The 22,237-nt window shown below is 39.2% G+C and overlaps 1 protein-coding gene across 1 annotated transcript in view; it reads left to right on the top strand.

Annotated features, from left to right (window-relative positions):
• Positions 1–22,237, top strand: part of LOC126285413 (protein I'm not dead yet-like) — a 230,934-nt gene that overhangs the window by 163,621 nt on the left and 45,076 nt on the right. The window contains exons 2-4 of the mRNA XM_049984775.1: positions 3,432–3,603; positions 15,506–15,599; positions 19,156–19,270. Of these exons, the coding sequence (XP_049840732.1) occupies positions 3,432–3,603; positions 15,506–15,599; positions 19,156–19,270 (381 nt within the window). The remainder of the gene's footprint in view (positions 1–3,431; positions 3,604–15,505; positions 15,600–19,155; positions 19,271–22,237) is intronic.

The raw sequence follows: 22,237 nt of genomic DNA, 5'->3' as shown, positions 1-22,237 counted from the left end.
CATAGGTAGACAGATAATGTTAATTTTACAGTAACATTACCACACTAAAATTAATTTAAAAAACGGCAATTTAAACTGTGATACTAAAGAGAGTACTGCAAAACATATACTGGTATATAAGAACTAGATTATAATATTAAGACAATCATGTGGTAAAATAGCAAGAGTTGCTGCTGTTTTCATTGGCACTGAGTTGCAGCTCAGTTAGACACTGTTCCATTACCACAGAAAAATTTTTCTTTACTGTAGAAAGGTTGTCCTTTTAGTGTACACAAAATTTTAGTTCTAAATTGTTCGAGTGGTAATTACTGAATATCCTTATGTATGGTATTAAATAACTTAAGGCAACCATTGGGAAGCCATTATGCGTCTTTTAATTGACATCTTGGTCTATCTAGGCCCTATACTGTCTTTGTAGCAAGTGCTCTATTGGGGTCTCATGATTTTTTTTTTTTTTTTGTGAACAAGGGATTTGAAAATATATTGACTGAAAATAGTCAGATCTCCTAATCTGGAAAAAATTAGTTTGCAATGGTCAGTTTTTTTTTTTTTACATTTTTCTTAAGGTAATGATCCTTGTTGCTTTCTTTTGTATCAAAAGCACATTCTTGCAACCTGCAGAATGGCCCCGCAGTAAAAGTGCATAGCTGATGTGACTGTGGAACAGTGTTAACAGGTACTGATGTGATATAAAACTTTTTATTTCCCTCAAGAGATACAGGACCTGCGAGAGTTTGGAACATACATGTTTAGTGTGTAGGTTAACTTGGTATCAATGAAAAAGGCCAGAAGCTTAACAGCTGCTGTGTCACCCAGTGCTCTAGTATCACTTAGGCTGCATGTCATCTTCTGTGATTTGTCTTCCTTAACTTTTATCTTGTTCATGATGAACCAGGCATTGGCCTCACTGAATAGGACTTCTGCTTGTTGAACACCTTGAAGCACATTCTCCACTTTTGAGAATAAGGTTGTGTCATCTGCAAACTTCAAGTTATGCCCAATGGATACTATATAATAATAATAAAAAAAGAAACAACAATGACCCTATTACGGATCCCTGTAGCTTACCATGTTTTAACTTTATTTCATCTGATTCTGCTCCTTGAGCTGATACAGTGTGTTGTCTGTTATTTAGGTAGGATTTGATAGTTTGTGGAACAGCTATCACAATACCATATGATTTTAGCTTGCTGAGATTGGCCTTATGTGTGATATGTGCCTTACTAAGGTCACAGAGTGCCAATGCTATAGACTACCTGTCTTCAAAACCCCAACTGTTATTTGTAACTAAGACAAGTACTGCTGTTGTAGTTGACTTGCCTTTCCAAAAGCCATGCTGTGTATCATAAAAGAGGTTATTTCCTTCAAAATAACTTAACAGTTAATCTTTCATTATGGCTTCCCTCACCTTGGCTGGCACTGGTGTTATAAGTCTGTAGTGTGAACGTCGTGTAGTTTACTTTTTTTGTAAACTGGTATTGTGTGAGCTACAATCAGGAAGTCTGGAAATTCCCTGGCATGGAGGCATTTATTTATTACTGCTGACAGTGGTTAAGCTATTATGCAAACTATAGTTTTCAATATAGTTCAGGACATGCCATAAATATCAGGAGTCCCTGAGTATTTGTTGTCTTTTATAATTTCTATTATGTCTTTTGGATACACTCTCGTCCACATTACCATGCTGAATTTATTTCCAAATTTCGTAGTTCTTTAAGGATCTGTTCTGAAGTCAGTAATTTCACCTGCTGTGCTTTTTACTATGATTATAAAATATTCGTTAAATTCATCTAGACTGCAGGAATTAGAGCAAGAAGTGGACATTTGCCTATGTTCATTAATTGGATCCCATACTGCCTTGCAAGGATCGTGAGCTTATTCATTAAACCTAGCATAGCTTTCCTTCTTTGCTTTCTTTACGTTTTTTTCTATACATCCTTTTAGCCTATAGGTAATTGGAGTATAGTCTGTCCTTGATGCCAATATCTTCAGTGGATTTGACTTTATCATTTAGTAGTTGAACCATGAATTTTATTTTAGCTGACGTAAAGGTACACCAACTCTTTCATTTGACAGTTTTGCGTGTGTATTTTGATTTGGAAATTGGATGTCTCGTGGGTTTTAGTGGAAAATTTTCATCAGATCTGGCTTTAAGAATCAGGATCATGGAACTGAATGTATTATTTGGTGCCAGTTCTTCACACATTTGATGCCAGTCTTCAGAAGACACCGCAGTTTTCGAATCATCTAAATTTTTGTTTGTAATAACCCTACTTCTGAAAACGTAATTTGGATGCCAGCTGGGAATTTTTTGGGTACTTACTGAGTTTGTCCATAGCTTCATGATTACTGCACTGTGACCAGCAAGCATAGGATCGACCACACTTTCTCTGTAGTCCCAACTGTTTAAGTTTGTAGCAACTGTATCAAGACAGACATCTCCTCTTGGTGGTAGACAACTTGCAACAAATAGTCCATAGCTTCTTACTAAGTTCATAAAAATTCCCTCTTTGTTACTTCCATCCCCAAAATGGATCTTGAAGTCTCCACATAAGGCAGTTTTTGCTCCTAGGTGTGCTAAATGAGATAGACAGCTTTCCAGTTTGTTGGTGAAGTTTTCAAAATTGCCATTTGGGGAACAGTACACAGAAACAATTTTAGAGTGTAGAAACTGTATAGACAACTATGGAAATCTATGTCAAAACTTTCAGAGTGGTTTAACAAAAGCAAAATAGGTTGCAGTGAGTGTACGAGCAGAAAATAAGCCTGCTATATGTTTCAAATTTAATAATTTATGTCATCCATATGATCGAAACTGTTTACAAAGATAGGTTGAAAAACTTAATTATGGAAAATGTGTTGCAAATTTCTGGGCTCTATGGGTTCAGCAGGACTTGAAATGAGATAAATATGTATGCACCTTGTCAAAGAATATCTGTGTGCTATGGTACGGGTATTGTGTGTTAGTTTATTAAAAATAAACAGTTATGCAGGCATAGACGAACATTCATTACTCCACATTCAAGTTCCATTCACTGATTCACTATGAAGTCATTTTCTGTGAAAACTTGTTACATTATGCACTTTTAACCTGTCCAGTATTATCTGTACAGTCTACACTGTATAATAACATTAGATCAACAAATATAAAATATAAGTACTTAGACAACATGCACAGTCATGTAATTTGTATAAATCTCACCCATTTATTCTCAGTTTACATTTTAACATATGCTAATTATTTACAGATAAGTAACTGACTAAGCACTGCTACCTAATAGCTCTTGTATAGTGTAGCAGGAAGTGCAAAGAAGAAACAATTGCAGTGTTGCCTGTCTACAAGACAGAAACTGAATTTAGCAGAAAATCATTTTAAATTTTCAAATGGCTCACCAAGTATGCAACTGAAGGCAGCATTTTGTTGCTTGCAGGAGTCACGATGTGGCTTTGTTGTGCTTGTGATGGCCGTCTACTGGATGACAGAAGTTCTCCCACTGCCCATAACTTCACTGTTGCCTGTCGTCTTGTATCCAATGCTGGGCATACTCAGTTCCAATGATGTCTGCATTCAGTACCTGAAAGAAACCAACATGATGTTTGTAGGTAAGTACACATATACAGCCAAGTAGTTGCTTGTGTTTCTGATTGCTTTTCTTGACTCATCTAAAGGATCTCAAACTGTACCAAAGCAAATCTACAATTAAATTTGCCCTGAAGAAAGACTTAAAACGAAAACTGAAAAATTTTCTGTTTTCCTAACATTAAAAAAAGAAAAAAAAAATACGCCACAAGCAGGCCCAGAGGACCTTATGATGCTGAGTGCGTGGTGTATGATCTGTCATCTTCTGCCCTACACTGCCATTCAGATGCAGTATGGAAGGGCTGTTGACCTGGCTGTTGTCAATTTTCCAGGTCTTGCAGTTACTACTTCTCATTCAAGCAGCTCGTCAATGACTGGCTGGACCCTATTCTATTCATACCCCCAAGGAAGAATCTCTGGCATATTAGGAATTGGATCTGGGTCCTTGGCATGGCAATCAGATGCACTGACCACTCAGCTGCAGAGGTAGATGCTCTGAACTCAAATACATTTCACAAAATATCTTCCTCCATGTAGGATTATTCAGAGTTTGTATGGGGTCCACCTCAGTCACACTGTGGAATCTTAACCACTGGTGGATGACAGTCCTCAGCGGTTACTGAGGACTCTGTGGGTAACTTTTATACACTTAGTTGACATGAAACTGACTTCTAGTGCATCTTTCCCCTTTACCACAAATGCATTTTCTGCTGCAAATATATTTATACTACATTTTGATTGAGATATCTGAAGCATAATATCAGAATGCCAAGTTGAAACACAAGAACTTTCTCTCTTTGTGTTTATGGAAGCACACAGCTACAGTTAGTAATTACACCATATTCTACAATAAGAGAAATGTATACGTACTTCTCTAGATAACTATGCAATTCAGTGGCAGTATCATAATTTCTAACTTCCCTCTTTCATATTGTGTTTTTATGCATCCATGTTCAGTGTTGGTGATAATATACCTTATTAAATCATCAAGTAATTTATAATCATCCTATCCTTCATATTTATAGCTACATCCAAATTCCATTAGACAAGATGATGTGCTTTGTGTAGTGCACCTCATACCGGATGTATCTAAACGTCATTCCATTTGTTTACAGATAACACGTGGCAAGAATGATTACTTTAAAAATCCGTACAGTCTTTAATCTTCCTACCGTAATTTTGTTACTGTATTCTCTACATAATATCACATTGTTGTGATGGTCACAGGTAATATTAAGAGAGGTTTTTATAGTATCCACAAATGCTGTAAAGAGCAACCATGTTGACATGTGAGTGTACAAATTCCCTAGTCATTGGAAGGCCTCAACACAAATTTTAGTTGGCATCTTTAGAGGATAATCTTATTGTTCATTTTTTTAACTGTCTCAAAAAAGTATCTTTTAAGACACAAGTGTAAAGCTCGTAATTTTTCTTGTTTCATTCTTTATTATTTATTTTTTATATCACATTATGAATTTGTTGATTCCATTATGATTGTACCAAAACTGCCTGGAAAAAGTATCTTTTAAGACACAAGTGTAAAGCACACAATTTTTATTCTTTCATTATTTCTTATTTATTTTTTATATCAGAATATGAATTTGTTGATTCCATTATGATTGTACCAAAACTGCCTGGAAAAAGTATCTTTTAAGACACAAGTGTAAAGCACACAATATTTCTTCTTTCATTCTTTCTTATTTCTTTTTTAAATCAGATTATGGATTTGGAAATAAAATAGAAAGAAACTTCCACATGGGAAAAATATATTAAAAACAAAGATTCCAAGACTTACCAAGCGGGAAAGCACCGGTAGATAGGCACAATGAATAAAACACACAAACACACACACAGAATTTCGAGCTTTCGCAACCGGCGGCTGCTTTGTCAGGAAAGAGGGAAGGAAAAGGAAAGATGAAAGGATGTGGGTTTTAAGGGAGAGGGTAAGGAGTCATTCCAATCCCGGGAGCGGAAAGACTTACCTTAGGGGGAAAAAGGATAGGTATATACTCGCACACACACACACGCATATCCATCCATACATACACAGACACAAGCAGACATTGTGTCTGTGTATGTATGGATGGATATGCGTGTGTGTGTGTGTGTGTGTGTGTGTGAGTATGTACCTATCCTTTTTTCCCCCTAAGGTAAGTCTTTCCGCTCCATGGATTGGAATGACTCCTTACCCTCTCTCTTAAAACCCACATCCTTTCATCTTTCCTTTTCCTTCCCTCTTTCCTGACGAAGCAGCCGCCGGTTGCGAAAGCTCGAAATTCTGTGTGTGTGTTTGTGTGTTTTATTCATTGTGCCTATCTACCGGCACTTTCCCGCTTGGTAAGTCTTGGAATCTTTGTTTTTAATAGATTATGGATTTGTTTATTTCATTTTGATTGTATCAAAAGCAAAATTCACTTGATAACACTACAAAATTATAAGACCGTTTGCTGGACAGCACTTACTTTCAGGAGGCAAAATATTTAGTATTGCTGATAAACACATATAAAAGTGCATGATACAATCATGGCTTTCAGATCTTCCAGTTCATTATTTGGAGAGGATTGAGGGATAGGTTAGAGAAGGTTGAAAAAGGCAGGGTAGTTCACTCTTACCCAGGATGAGAGGATCTCACCTCTGATGAGGGTGAGGGGGGACAAAGATTTTGCCCAGTTATCCACACAACAGGTAAGACCCTCTCATCCTGGGTAAGAGTGAACTACTCTGCCTTTTTTAACCAAAAAGTAATTTTTAATTTCATGGGATTTATACACCTGATTTTCAAAATATATTTTTGTGTTGTCAGTGCACATGTTCCAGATGGTTTACTTTTTCAGCTGTTTTGAATATTTAGTTTACTGTTGACAGCCAAAAAGGTTATGCATGCTTTCAAGCACTAGGTGAGCGTTTTCTTTTGGAAAAGATTGATCAAAGAATTTGCATTAAATATTGCTTTAAAAATGTAATAAAGTGCAGCACTGCAATTGAAATGTTGACTGTGGGTTTTCGTGAATCTATCATGAGTAAGACAAGAGTTTACCAGTGGTATAAACCTTACAAAGAGTGTTGAGATGTCGCTGAAGATAAGGACCACCTTGGATATCCTAACATGTCAGTTACTGACAATGAAGCAGAAGAAGTAAAAAGTTGGTTCTTGAAAATTGCCGAATCACCATCAGAGAGTTTTGGCACATACTTTGGCTAATGCCAAGCAGTTTTTTTTTCAGATGTTTTGCCCAAGAAACGTGTAGCAGCAAAGTTTGCTCTAACATTGGTGGATTTCAACTAAAAATGACATTGCATAGGCATCACTCAAGAAGAATGAAGTTGACAACGATCCAGAACTTGTAAAGAAGACTATAAAATGTGACAAAATGTGGGTGTACCAGTATGGCGTTGAAAGCAAGACCCAGTTGTCCCAATGGAAACTGCCTGAAGAGTCAAGGCCTAAAACAATCCAGCTAGTTTGATCAAATGTGAAGGTTCTTCTCAATTTTTTCCTCTATTACAATATGATAGTGCATCATGAGTTGCTGGATTACAGTTGTACAGTCAATAAGAAATACTACCTTCAAGTTGTGTGCTGTTTGTATAAAGCAATCCAAAGAAAAGTATCAGAACTGTGGCAAAACCATTTGTGCAAATTGCACCACAATCATGCTCCCACTCACACCTAAATGCTTTATCATAATTTTTTGCAAAAAACAAAACCATTATGTTGCCTCAGTTTCTGTATTCACTCTGCAGCTTCTTTCGATTCCTGAGGCTGAAGAGAACATCATTTTCCCACCATTTATGAGATAAAAACAAAATCACTGAATGAGCTAAACACAATAATGAAAAGTAAATTCCAGAAGTGCTTCCAAGTGTGGAAAAAGCACTGGCACAAGTGTATCATATCTGAGGGGGATTACTTTGTAGTAGAGGAAATTTATGTTGACGAATAAATAAAGATTCATTAAGAAAAACAGAAATTACCATTACTGTCTGATCACACCCTGTATGCACTGATTTTGTTGGGAAGGACGTCATGTGTCTTCTCCCTAAGTAAGCTCAGCCACAACTGTTGTAACTGGTCCTGATATCCTGGATGGTGCCACCGAGACAGATTTGACATTGGAGCTGGTCTCACACGTTCTATCAGGGTCAGATGTGGGGATCTTGCTGACCATAGGAATTCCTCAACATCATGCAGATAGTTCATAGAGACATATGCCCTGTTGAAAAATGACATTACAATATTGTCGCATTTCATCAGGATGTGCAATGTCTGTGATGTACCATTGTTGCATCAGAGTTGTCTCAATCACAACTAGCCATGACATGCAGTCATACCAAATTGCTCCTTACATCATGACACCTGGAGAAACATTCCTGTGCCTCTCCAAAACACTGGAAGACTGAGACCTCTACCCAGGTCACCACCACTATTACCAGTGGGCATCATCTACAGTAATGTGGATCCAGGAATCATTGCTGAACACAATACAATACAATTCATCAGCAGGCTGCATGCCCTGGTAAAGTCACCACTCCAAATGCAGCCATTTGAATTGTGGTGGTAATGGCAGCCTAAGCATGGGAAAATAATTACATTGTCTAGCTACTGCTGGCCTCCAACCAATCGTGCAGAATGACACACGATGTTGCTTTTTTTTGCATGTGTCATGTGTTGGCATTCCTTAATGTTCCCATGGACAGTCATCAGTCCTTCCATTAGTTTAACCTGTCTCCTGTTCAAGCCCAGGGTTACTGAACGTCTCTTGAAACATGGGTTCAACATCATTAGCTTGTCATGTTTCTGTATTTGGATCTTACAAGTGGACCATACCTATTCATCACCACAGAATTTGTCCAAATTTATTGTAGATGTAGGGCTTGCCCAGAAAACTGGTAGCTCTGGATGGCCAAATGTTTAGAAAAAACAGCATTTTTGCTGTGATATGGGCGAGGCATGAGCTATTTATGTTAGCCCACTTCAAAGATAGCAGTTGATGGAGTGAAAGAACTACAGAGCAGTAACTCGAAGGAGTTGGGATCGAGCTCCTGCACAGAAACATTTTCTACTTTTACACTGCTTACATTGCAAATGAACTGAGATAATGCTCAATTATTGTACTTATTATTTCCATAAAGAGCATGAAGAGGAATAGCAAGGGAAAATTTAAGTTTGGAAATAAATTTCAAGGTAGGAATTCCAAGACAAACAGGAGAACATTGTATTTAAAATTGTGTATTTTTATTATTTTACAGTTCATGATTTACACATGTTGGGGTAATATTCACCACAAAGACAGGGGAAGCAGTAATTTTCTCAGCATCTTGCACACATTGTAGACATTGCATTTTTACAATCAAATGGTTGTTTTAAAGTTTCTAATCAGAAGCAAACTTGGCTTATATTCATAAAAAGTTCTCTCTCGTCACACAGCTCAAGTTCTCTCTCGTCACACAGCTCAACAGTAAACCATTTGTAAAGCATCATTTCTCTAAATATTGGTGAGGATAGCTGGTGATGCACAGTGTAATGTATTTTGATGCAATGTTCTCAGGATACCATTCCTTGTGGCCCTCAATGAGCTAAGAGCATTTATGAAGTTTTCTGATAAGAAAGAACGATGTTATTTCATAAAGAGCCACAAGCAACACTGCATCAAAATACATTTCACTGTGCATCACCAGTTAGCCTCACCTGGAGAAAATATGTCTTACACATGGTTTACTGTTGAGGCATCACAAGGTTTCATTAGCTTTGTACATTTGGGGAAATCTGTTTAATACTATAGCATTCCTTCTTCATCCTGAAAAATTTGTCATATAATTTTGGATTTGTTTGTCCTCCCCATGAATCGATAAACAGTAAAAATTTGTACTCCTGGACAGAGGGTGTATTCAAGTCAAATGCAGTTTATTGAGCACTATCTCAGTTTATTTGCACTGTAAGTAACATACGATTTTAAAATAAAAAAAATTCTGCTCAGCGACTCGATCTCACAACTTTCGACTCACCTTTCACACTTTCCACTGTGCCAACAACTGCCTGGAAACTACACTATCAGAAATGGTTCATGCCCCACTTGACCCCCATCAAAAATACTACTTTTTTCTAAAATCTTAGCTATCTGGAGCTCCCACTTCTGTCACATTCATTTCTAAGAACTGGATATATCATACATTTGGACAAAATTGGTGATGATGAGTAGGTGCGGCCCTCTTATTAGTCAAATATTCTTTGTATGCCTCTTAATCTAGCTACATAATGTTGTTGTTACCATTAGCATAGTAATGGTTAGATCATGTTCCAGTCTTACAGATGGAGGTATCACACCTGTCCTGGCCAGCCTATCAGCTTGTTCACTGCCATCGATTCTGGTGAGCAGGGACCCACAGCAGGTTTACATTGTTGTTTTCCACTAGCCTTACAAGGGCTTTATGGCACTCTGCAATGATCTTTGATCTCATTGCAGGGTCTGATAGAGATTTCAGAGCTGCTATGCTGTCTCATTGAATGTAGAGGCACAATCCATGTAGCACTCGTGGAAATTCTCCTCGACACACACTCTGATAGCAGATATTTCCTCCTGGAATGTGTAGCAAGCTTCCACAGAGAGGCTGCTCTCTCTAGTCTAGGTTGTACCCTGTACACCCAGGCTGCAGCACCTTCCGTCTATTTTTTTATCTGTCAATAAACCAAACTATGTCTCCTGAGTGGTATCAAGGTTCGTTCTTCCACTGCTACCTATTTCTAATTATTACCTTGAAAGGTTTATGGAAACAGCCAAAGTTGTTGTATAGTCACCTGGCTTTTCCCTGACCACTCCTACATTCACCACATTTACTATATTGGGGGGGGGGGGGAGGGGGGGGGGGTATGCATTTTCTGTAAGCTTCTAATTAATTCCAGTATGTCCCTGCTACTGCCTCCATTGTAACCCAAAGGGGTCATGGGAGTATGCCCAGAATAGTCCTCATCCCAGCAGTGGGCATGCTGCTAATTCCACCTGTTATGGCTAAGCAGGCCAATCTCTGCACCTAACCAAGCTCCTTAACAGCCACATTCTGTTGTACTTAATTTGAGCATGATGTAGCCCCAAAATGTGCCATAGGTATCATTACAGCAGTATATATCCAGTACGTGCTCCTGGGGCTTAGACCCATTTTTACCGCAGGCCCTTCTAGTGCACATAAATGCCTCATTTGCTTTGAAACATACATTCTATATGTGTGGGTCCAACATAGTTTTGCATCCAAGATTACGTCTAGATACTTCACTATCCCCTGTACTGGTAGAGTTTGGTCAAAGAGCTTGAGATTTCAGTATGTGTCCTGAAAGTGTATCCTCATGAACATACTGCAATAGTTTTATGAGGGCTGACTCTTAGTTTCTGTTTCCTGCACCAGTTCTACATAATGTTCAATGTACACTGTGCTATTATTCTAATGATGCTAGCAAATTTGCCAAATATTATTATGACTAAATCATCTGTGTAACCTTGGTGGATATGACCACTGGTGTTTAATTGTCTGAGGAATTCAGTCCCCACTAGGTTCCACAGTAGTGGCGACAGAATGCCTCCTTGTAGGCATCCTATGGTGGTGTTCATCACTATTTTCTCATTCAACATGATGCCTTCTATTGGTTACTTAGCATGGTATTAATCCACTTACATATAGTGGTGTTAATGCCTTGCTCTTCTACAGCTTTAACCATGGATTCAAAGTCTATATTGCTAAAAGCCCATTAAATGTCCAGGCAGAATCAGAGAGCAATTTCCTGCAAGTGTAGTGCTTTTTCCGCCTTCCCGACTAGTTGATGTAGTGCTTTTTCATGATTCACCTGGTTAATAGGCATGTTGGGTTACATGCCAAGTAACCTCAGTTAATTTCCCTTCACTAACATGCACATTAACCAGATTTTCTAGTGGCTTTAGGAGAAAAAAGGACAGGCTGATTGGTCTCATATCCTTAGCCTTGATACGATCAGTTTTCCCTGTCTTCAGAATGAAAGCAACCTTCACTGTCCTCCAAGCATTAGGAATGATTCCAGCTGCTAGGATGACTAAAAATTCTGCATAGGATTCTAATCAGTCTGTCTCCTGCTTGTTTCAGTAGATCTGTAAAGTTTACATCAGGGCCTGGTGACATGAATGATTAAAGTGTTCCCACCAACCACTGTAATTTTTTTAATTAACACAATCTCCGTTTGATTGTCTGTAAACCAGTGCCTCTCAGGGACTGAATATTGGTCTGGGTTATCTGCCAGAGTGCATTGAGGGAAGGGAATCTTGAGGAGAATATCCAGCATCTCATGTGCTGTCCTTGCACACCTTAGAGTGCCTACTGGGTTGGTTGGTACTGAAGATTTTACAAAGTCTGGCACATGTAGCTGTACCTTCTACCATTCATAGGATATCTTCCGGGATGATAGTTTCACTTTCTTAATCACAACATTGTGTTAAGGCCTCCCAATATTTTTTGTCCATTGTCCTTTGCTTTTTGCGGCATTAAACAGTCTTCTTATCTGCTTTTTTTGCAATTCCAGGATGTTGTTCCACCAAGGTATCACTTGGTGATAGGACAGTTTTCTGAGTACAAGGTCATAATGGCAGATGTCACTTCATCTGCCATTTTCTAAAGATCTTCTAGACACCATATTGAGTTTCTGACTTCAGATAAGTGTGAGTTTAGGTCTTTCCTATATGAGTCACATTTTGTTTTCCTTGGATTCCTGTAATCTGAGGTCTGTTTAGTACCCATTTCAATCTCAAAGTAAATGTACAGGTGATATAATGGGATAAATAAAAAGAAACTGCTCACCAAGCAGAAGCAGAAGAAAACAAAAAAGAAAGAGTTAAGGAATTGTGCAGGCTTTTGGAGCCAGTGGTTCATTCATCTGGCAGAAGGGCTGAAGGGGAAAGAAAAAGGATGAAGGAAAAGGACTGGTGAGGTTTAGAAAATGAGAAGAGTTATGGAAAATCATCCAGAATTCTGGGTCAGGGCAGACTTACTGGACAGGATGAGGATGGAAGGCTCAGTGTTGGGGCATTCGATGAGATTTGACAATCTGAGAGCTTAAAGGTGGAAGACAGGGTAATAAGTAAGACAGAGATTACTGGCAAAACATAGTACAAATGTTAATAAGAGTAGAAAGGTAAGAGCATTATATGTGGTAGACGTATGGTGGTGGGGGGAGGGGTGAGGGGAATTGGCAAGTCAGAATATAAGATACTGAAGACTAAAAGGAAGTGGAGAAAGAAATACACTCCTGGAAATGGAAAAAAGAACACATTGACACCGGTGTGTCAGACCCACCATACTTGCTCTGGATATTGCGAGAGGGCTGTACAACCAATGATCACACGCACGGCACAGCGGACACACCAGGAACCGCGGTGTTGGCCGTCGAATGGCGCTAGCTGTGCAGCATTTGTGCACTGCCGCCGTCAGTGTCAGCCAGTTTGCCGTGGCATACGGAGCTCCATCGCAGTCTTTAACACTGGTAGCATGCCGCGACAGTGTGGTCGTGAACCGTATTTGCAGTTGACAGACTTTGAGCGAGGGCGTATAGTGGGCATGCGGGAGGCCGGGTGGACGTACCGCCGAATTGCTCAACACGTGGGGCGTGATGTCTCCACAGTACATCGATGTTGTCGCCAGTGGTCGGCGGAAGGTGCACGTGCCCGTCGACCTGGGACCGGACCGCAGCGGCGCACGGATGCACGCCAAGACCGTAGGATCCTACGCAGTGCCGTAGGGGACCGCACCGCCACTTCCCAGCAAATTAGGGACACTGTTGCTCCTGGGGTATCGGCGAGGACCATTCGCAACCGTCTCCATGAAGCTGGGCTACGGTCCCGCACACCGTTAGGCCGTCTTCCGCTCACGCCCCAACATCGTGCAGCCCGCCTCCAGTGGTGTCGCGACAGGCATGAATGGAGGGACGAATGGAGACGTGTCATCTTCAGCGATGAGAGTCGCTTCTGCCTTGGTGCCATTGATGGTCGAATGCGTGTTTAGCGCCGTGCAGGTGAGTGCCACAATCAGGACTGCATACGACCGAGGCACACAGAGCCAACACCCGGCATCATGGTGTGGGGAGCGATCTCCTACACTGGCCGTACACCTCTGGTGATCGTCGAGGGGACACTGAATAGTGCACGGTACATGCAAACCGTCATCGAACCCATCGTTCTACCATTCCTAGACCGGCAAGGGAACTTGCTGTTCCAACAGGACAATGCATGTCCGCATGTATCCCGTGCCACCCAACGTGCTCTAGAAGGTGTAAGTCAACTATCCTGGCCAGCAAGATCTCCGGATCTGTCCCCCACTGAGCATGTTTGGGACTGGATGAAGCGTCGTCTCACGCGGTCTGCACGTCCAGCACGAACGCTGGTCCAACTGAGGCGCCAGATGGAAATGGCATGGCAAGCCGTTCCACAGGACTACATCCAGCATCTCTACGATCGTCTCCATGGGAGAATAGCATCCTGCATTGCTGCGAAAGGTGGATATACACTGTACTAGTGCCGACATTGTGCATGCTCTGTTGCCTGTGTCTATGTGCCTGTGGTTCTGTCAGTGTGATCATGTGATGTATCTGACCTCAGGAATGTGTCAATAAAGTTTCCCCTTCCTGGGACAATGAATTCACAGTGTTCTTATTTCTATTTCCAGGAGTGTAGATACTGAAAATAAATGCTGAGACTGAAGAAATTAACATAAATTAAGACAGGATGGGTGATGAGAACCAAGGACATGTTGTAAAGCCAGTTCCCACATGTGTAGTTCTGAGAAACTGGTGTCAGGGGGGAGAATCCAGATGGCACGTTGTGGTGGGACAGGCACTGAAGTAATGAATTATGCTGGTGGGAACTGGTGACACGTTGTGAATAACTAATGCTGGTGACAGATATCAGCTGGCAGCTTACAGGACCTGGTATTCTGTAATGGTCCATGAGAGAGAGGGGTCAATGAGAAGTGAGGTCATGTCTAGGAAACATAGAAAGCGAAGATTATCCAAACATTTGGAGTTTTAACTACAAACCACAAACGGAATACACATATGAAGAAATTTTCCTGTAATGATCAATTTTTTAATGAAGTTACTATGGTAAGAATGATTATTTTTGAATAATTCTGCGCAACATGTACTATTTAATGAGATTTTGCATAATGAAATTGAATATACACACATACATCAATGTTAAGGGTTTAGGAGGTACACATGAAACTTCAACATTAATTTTTTGTGGAAACTAGTGGCCAGGCATGCAAAGCTGCTAGCCAAGATCCCTCTACAATACACACAAGATTCATCAAAATCTATATTTAAGAGGTCTGGTCTTTGACTTGAGAGAACCATCTTAACTGTGTGTTATCATATTTCCATTGATTGTGTATCATACTGGGAACCATTCCAGCATGGCAAACTGTCTTAAAAAAACATGCACTCTGGTTGCCTGGTGTACCAGACCAGTTGTCATTAATCCATTACATGGATTTGGTCCAGGTCTGACCTACCTCTCTGTCTTGCAAGCTAGTGTGCTGTACATCAAGCTATACAAGCAACTGTTCATGGCAGCATTATGAAGTAGTATTTTGTAATTTGTAACAATAAGATTCCAGTTTCAATTATACAGAACATCATCTCTATGTGTCCCTTTTGCTTTTGTAGAAATGCAAAATACGTTTACATGTCTATTTCTTTTATGCACTGTATATCCAGTGAGAGGCTGTATGCAATTTGGTGATCACATTTAACCAGTCCAGTACTCCTTGTGGGGAAGAAACAAGCTACAGTGCACACTATAGTAAACAGTGGTATTATTCCTAATTTGCCTTATGTCATCTTTAATTATGTAGATATAAATATATGTGTAGAATAAATTTTCTGTGTCTTTATCTACTTGACTCTTCTGTTGACAGGTGGTCTCATTGTTGCCATTGCGATGGAACACTGTAATCTTCACAAAAGGATAGCTCTGAAGACCATCCTCATTATCGGAACAAGCCCACGCAGGTGAGTTCATTGTTATTGTTTTAGGCATTTCTGACTTTGTTCAACAGGGTTAAAATTCCCTTATAAAAATAACTAGTTAATACTTACTTCATAATCATCTTGACGTCATCTACAAATTTAGTGCCAATCAAAAGAATGTTTCATATCATCACTTATTTACACTTTTGTCCTGATTCATATTTTTACATGATGGGGCTACCACTATATAAATTGTCAGTAAATGATGCTTGTAAGTACTCCAACCATGATATATTGTATTGCATCTATTGTGTCTCTCCACTATAAATTTTCAAAAAATAAAAAGCAGAACAATTGCACTGTATGATCATAATTTATTTATTTGGTGCCTTACTCAATCTATTTGTCTATAAAACACCTTTCATAAATGTCTGTAATGCCAGTAGAACATTTAAAAGATTACTATCAAAATGCTTGAAGGAGCCTACTATCCAGAAAAATCACTTTGTATTTGTAAAGTTATGTTGCAGATCTTTGTTTTAATGCAGAGAATCCCATAGTCTTCTATTCATAATATTCAAAATGTACTCACTAAAAAATGTACTACTACAAACAGCATAGTGAACGCATTATTGTGGCCAAGATAGATACGAAGCCCACACCTACTACAGTAGTACAAGTTTATATGCCAACTAGCTCTGCAGATGATGAAGAAATTGAAGAAATGTACGATGAAATAAAAGAAATTATTCAGATAGTGAAGGGAGACGAAAATGTAATAGTAATGGGTGACTGGAATTCGAGTGTAGGAAAAGGGAGAGAAGGAAACATAGTAGGTGAATATGGATTGGGGCTAAGAAATGAAAGAGGAAGCCGCCTAGTAGAATTTTGCACAGAGCACAACTTAATCATAGCTAACACTTGGTTTAAGAATCATGAAAGAAGGTTGTATACGTGGAAGAACCCTGGAGATACTAAAAGGTATCAGATAGATTATATAATGGTAAGACAGAGATTTAGGAACCAGGTTTTAAGTTGTAAGACATTTCCAGGGGCAGATGTGGACTCTGACCACAATCTATTGGTTATGACCTGTAGATTAAAACTGAAGAAACTGCAAAAATGTGGGAAATTAAGGAGATGGGACCTGGATAAACTGAAAGAACCAGAGGTTGTACAGAGTTTCAGAGAGAGCTTAAGGGAACAATTGACAGGAATAGGGGAAGGAAATACAGTAGAAGAAGAATGGGTAGCTCTGAGGGATGTAGTAGTGAAGGCAGCAGAGGATAAAGTAGGTACAAAGACGAGGGCTGCTAGAAATCCTTGGGTAACAGAAGAAATATTGAATTTAATTGATGAAAGGAGAAAATATAAAAATGCAGTAAATGAAGCAGGCAAAAAGGAATACAAACGTCTCAAAAATGAAATCGACAGGAAGTGCAAAATGGCTTAACAGGGATGGCTAGAGGACAAATGTAAGGATGTAGAAGCTTATCTCACTAGGGGTAAGATAGATACTGCCTACAGGAAAATTAAAGAGACCTTTGGAGAGAAGAGAACCACGTGTATGAATATCAAGAGCTCAGATGGCAGCCCAGTTCTAAGCAAAGAAGGGAAGGCAGAAAGGTGGAAGGAGTATATAGAAGGTTTATACAAGGGCGATGTACTTGAGGACAATATTATGGAAATAGAAGAGGATGTAGATGAAGACGAAATGGGAGATACGATACTGCGTGAAGAGTTTGACAGAGCACTGAAAGACCTGAGTCGAAACAAGGCCCCCGGAGTAGACAACATTCCATTAGAACTACTGACGGCCTTGGGAGAGCCAGTCATGACAAAACTCTACCATCTGGTGAGCAAGATGTATGAGACAGGCGAAATACCCTCAGACTTCAAGAAGAATATAATAATTCCAATCCCAAAGAAAGCAGGTGCTGACAGATGTGAAAATTACCGAACTATCAGTTTAATAAGCCACGGCTGCAAAATACTAATGCGAATTCTTTACAGACGAATGGAAAAACTGGTAGATGCAGACCTCGGGGAGGATCAGTTTGGATTCCGTCGAAATGTTGGAACACGTGAGGCAATACTGACCTTACGACTTATCTTAGAAAAGGCAAACCTACGTTTCTAGCATTTGTAGACTTAGAGAAAGCTTTTGACAATGTTGACTGGAATACTCTTTTTCAAATTCTAAAGGTGGCAGGGGTAAAATACAGGGAGCGAAAGGCTATTTATAATTTGTACAGAAACCAGATGGCAGTAATAAGAGTCGAGGGGCATGAAAGAGAAGCAGTGGTTGGGAAAGGAGTGAGACAGGGTTGTAGCCTCTCCCCGATGTTATTCAATCTGTATATTGAGCAAGCAGTAAAGGAAACAAAAGAAAAATTTGGAGTAGGTATTAAAATTCATGGAGACGAAGTAAAAACTTTGAGGTTCGCCGATGACATTGTAATTCCGCAGTTGAACGGACTGGACAGTGTCTTGAAAGGAGGATATAAGATGAACATTAACAAAAGCAAAACGAGGATAATGGAATGTAGTCAAATTAAATCGGGTGATGCTGAGGGAATTAGATTAGGAAATGAGACACTTAAAGTAGTAAAGGAGTTTTGCTATTTAGGAAGTAAAATAACTGATGATGGTCGAAGTAGAGAGGATATAAAATGTAGACTGGCAATGGCAAGGAAAGCGTTTCTGAAGAAGAGAAATTTGTTAACTTCGAATATAGATTTATGTATCAGGAAGTCGTTTCTGAAAGTATTTGTTTGGAGTGTAGCCATGTATGGAAGTGAAACATGGACGATAACTAGTTTGGACAAGAAGAGAATAGAAGCTTTCGAAATGTGGTGCTACAGAAGAATACTGAAGATAAGGTGGATAGATCACGTAACTAATGAGGAGGTATTGAATAGGATTGGGGAGAAGAGAAGTTTGTGGCACAACTTGACTAGAAGAAGGGATCGGTTGGTAGGACATGTTTTGAGGCATCAAGGGATCACAAATTTAGCATTGGAGGGCAGCGTGGAGGGTAAAAATCGTAGAGGGAGACCGAGAGATGACTACACTAAGCAGATTCAGAAGGATGTAGGTTGCAGTAGGTACTGGGAGATGAAGCAGCTTGCACAGGATAGAGTAGCATGGAGAGCTGCATCAAACCAGTCTCAGGACTGAAGACAACAACAACAACAACAACAACACTCACTAAATATGCGTAGGTTTTCCTGCAGTCCCCACAGGGAAAGAAAATGCTGACAACGCGCAAGTCATTCTGTAGCAGTGTCTTTCCATTCCAAAAAAGCATAATTGTTGACAACATACTGTCCATCTCACATGTTAGCTATGTATAAAGCCTTACCTAGTTCTCAGACAGTAGTTGTATTATGCATCAGATCTTCTGAGCTGATATAAACACACTACCTAAGAATAAATCTGAAATTACACATTATTTAGAAATGTTGCTGTTTTGCTGCATCCTACAGAGTGTTTTTTGACTTTATCATGTTACCTAATCAGATTTATTTAAGTACAATGCTACTTACACGAACACTTTGTTACACTTTTGAGCTACGGTATTATGATATCTGTTCAGGTTAACACTTGGCTTCATGCTGACCACCATGGTCCTATCCATGTGGATCTCAAACACAGCCACTACAGCAATGATGACACCAATTGTTCAAGCAGTTTTGGAGGAACTGAAAGCTGTAAGTCAAGTAACCACATGAGTCTGCACTAGCGAGATCCAGCAACAAATTATTCAAAGTTCTTTTTTTAGTTCTAAAACTGTTTTGGTTGTGCTCACAGGTGAATTAACTGTCTACCTTGACTACTTATCAAGGCTGCAGTCAGTATAATATATTATTAAATATAGACTCATTTTATCTTTCAGAAGCAGACTTTCTAGTACTCCAAGTAAAATGTAAAAGTAAATGTCATAGGATTAAGATTTAATGTGAAGTCTTTGTATTTTAAAGAGCTGCCAATTTATTTTTAGGTATATAATAACACATTGTGGAGAACACAGTACCAGCATGAGTGTCTAGCTAGATATACATCATTTTTAGGGTTCCATACCTCTGTCGGTTGAAATGGAACCTTCATAGAGTCACTTTGTTATCTATCCATCTGTCAGTCCGTCTGTCTGTCTGCCTGGCTGTTAAGATCCCTCTTGCCAAGGAACAGGTAGACACATCAAGTTGAAATGTATGTCACATACAAAGATCTGCAGTCCCTTGGTGCAAGTCACCGAAATGGTGTCCAATAGAAACACTTGCACTGCGCCACTGAGCCACACAAAATTGTTGTTATTATGTATATACATAAACAAGTTTGTAAGGAGCCCTCAGAGTATGAGTCCTACTTGCATTTGTCTGGTATTGTGAACACTATATTTGCTATTTTCTTATATGAGGGCTTAAGAGAGACAGACATTAGTACACTGTAGTACAATGTCCATAATAACTGATGGACCATAAAACAGTCAGTAGCTTAGCATGAAATTGAAGTTACTTGTAACTGATATTGATGGAAATAAATGATAATATTACAGAACAGTACGCACAACCACTGCCACAATACTAATATTTTGTAGTGTTGAGATGAAATGAAGTAAGTGATGCTATGTCTTGTGACAAATAGCAAATATGGTGTTTGATGTGTCCAAGGTACTGGTAATCAACCTGCTTTGTTCCAGTTCACATTTCATTGGTACTTATCGATGAGTGCAATTAACAGAGCAGTTGCCAAGTGACCAAAGCCTCATATATGCAGGCACTGTCTCTCTCATACTTAGCAGTTGTGTAGACTGGGAAATAAATGTTCCCAGTTTTTCTACAGATAACACAAACCATCAGATTGGGCATTATTTAGTTGGGAGGAATTTGGTATCAGTACTCTGTCTAGTGGATTTTTAAGAGCTTATGGTATTATGGCCATCATGCATTCTGTAAAACCTTTCAAAACACATATCACCTCACATTGCTTAACCACTGACATACTGAGCTGCAAGTGGTGATGCTACAGATATTGGCGTGCAGGTCACATTGTGGGAAAATCAGATATCATCGTTAAGACAGCAGAATGCCATTATTCAAAAACTGGTGGTTTTGAGTTCATATTTCTACACATTAAGAAATGTATGTTGAATAACATGAAAAACCTGATATCTCAACACAGATATACTTAGCTCTTCTGTAGTAAGGTATGAAAACCTCATATCTTGTAACAGTCAAATCTTAAGGTATCAAACCTTGTGTCTCAGAGGAAAGTTTCTGCTTGGAAATTTATCACCCTTCTTTCACTGTTGTGGCAATTTAATATGAATAGGCCTACCAGTGCTTCAAAACCAACTGTAAAGTCATTCTTAATCTCAAGGCTCATATTTTGTGATTTCAGGCAAGGAATGTCCCATAGCAGCAGAAGTAGCCAGTAACGTTCAAACACTACTTGATACACATAAAGTAAAATTCCATGGGGTTCAGGTGGATAAAAGGTTAAAATGGAGGCAACACATAGATAAAGTAATGAAGACTTATCTCTCACTGTGCTAACCAAATGACTAACATTTGTTTCTTTTGTGTATTTAACCTTCTTGTTACCTTAAGGAATTATCTTTTGTAGCAACATACCTATAGTAAATACTGTGTTCATGAAGCACAAGCAAGCAGTAAGAATATTGTTCAAAGGACATAACAAAACATCTTGAAGAAACCTTTTTAAGGATCATGAAATTCTTACGAGCATTTCCCAATGCATTTACTCTGTAATGAATCTTGTTGATACATGTAGATCTACATCCACATGATTACTCTGCAATTCACAATTAAGTCCATAGTTGAGGGTTTAACAACTATCCTTAAGCTACTTCTCTTCAATTCCATTCTCAAACAGCATGCAGGAAAGATGAACTTTTAAAATCTTTCCATTACACAAGCTCTGATTTCTCTCATTTTATTATGATGATCATTATTCCCTATGTAGGTGGGTACTAACAAACTATTTTCACACTCTGAGGAGAAAATTGGTGACTGAAATTGCATGAAAAGGTCCTGCCACAGTGAAAAAATGGCTTTGTTTTAATGACTGCCACCCCCAATTTGTGTTTCGTATCCACAGCACTCTCTCCTCTATTTCACGGCGATACAAAACGAGTTGCCCGTCTTTGAACTTTTTTATGTCTTCTGTCTATCCTGTCTGATGTGGATCCTACACCACACAGCAGTACTCCAGAAGAGGGCATACGAGTATAGTTTAAGCAGCCTCTTTAGTAGACCTGTTACATTTTCTAAGTGTTCTGCCAACAAATCACACTCTTTGGTTTGCTTTCTCCACAACATTATCTATGTACCTGTCCCAATTTAAGTTGATCAGACAGTCCATAGGTGTACTGCTGGTTCATAGTGTCCAACGGACACAATATTTCAGTGATTAGACATGTTGCCATCATTGGGTGCACTGATGAACTGAGTTCGCAAGGGTGTGTGATCGACTATGGCACTATGAAGCAACAGAACACCCATGGACTGCTCAATCAACAAATACGCTGGAAGAAACTGAAGAACCACACCAATTTAAATTATTTGTAATTGTAATCCCTAAGTATTTAGTTGAGTTTAAGGCCTTTAGATTTGTGAGATTTATCATGTGACTGAAATTTAGCAGTTTCCTTTTAG

The sequence above is a fragment of the Schistocerca gregaria genome, chromosome 8 (assembly GCF_023897955.1).
Source record: "Schistocerca gregaria isolate iqSchGreg1 chromosome 8, iqSchGreg1.2, whole genome shotgun sequence".
Classification (NCBI taxonomy): domain Eukaryota; kingdom Metazoa; phylum Arthropoda; class Insecta; order Orthoptera; family Acrididae; genus Schistocerca; species Schistocerca gregaria.
This window is presented reverse-complemented; position numbering and strand designations above follow the sequence as displayed.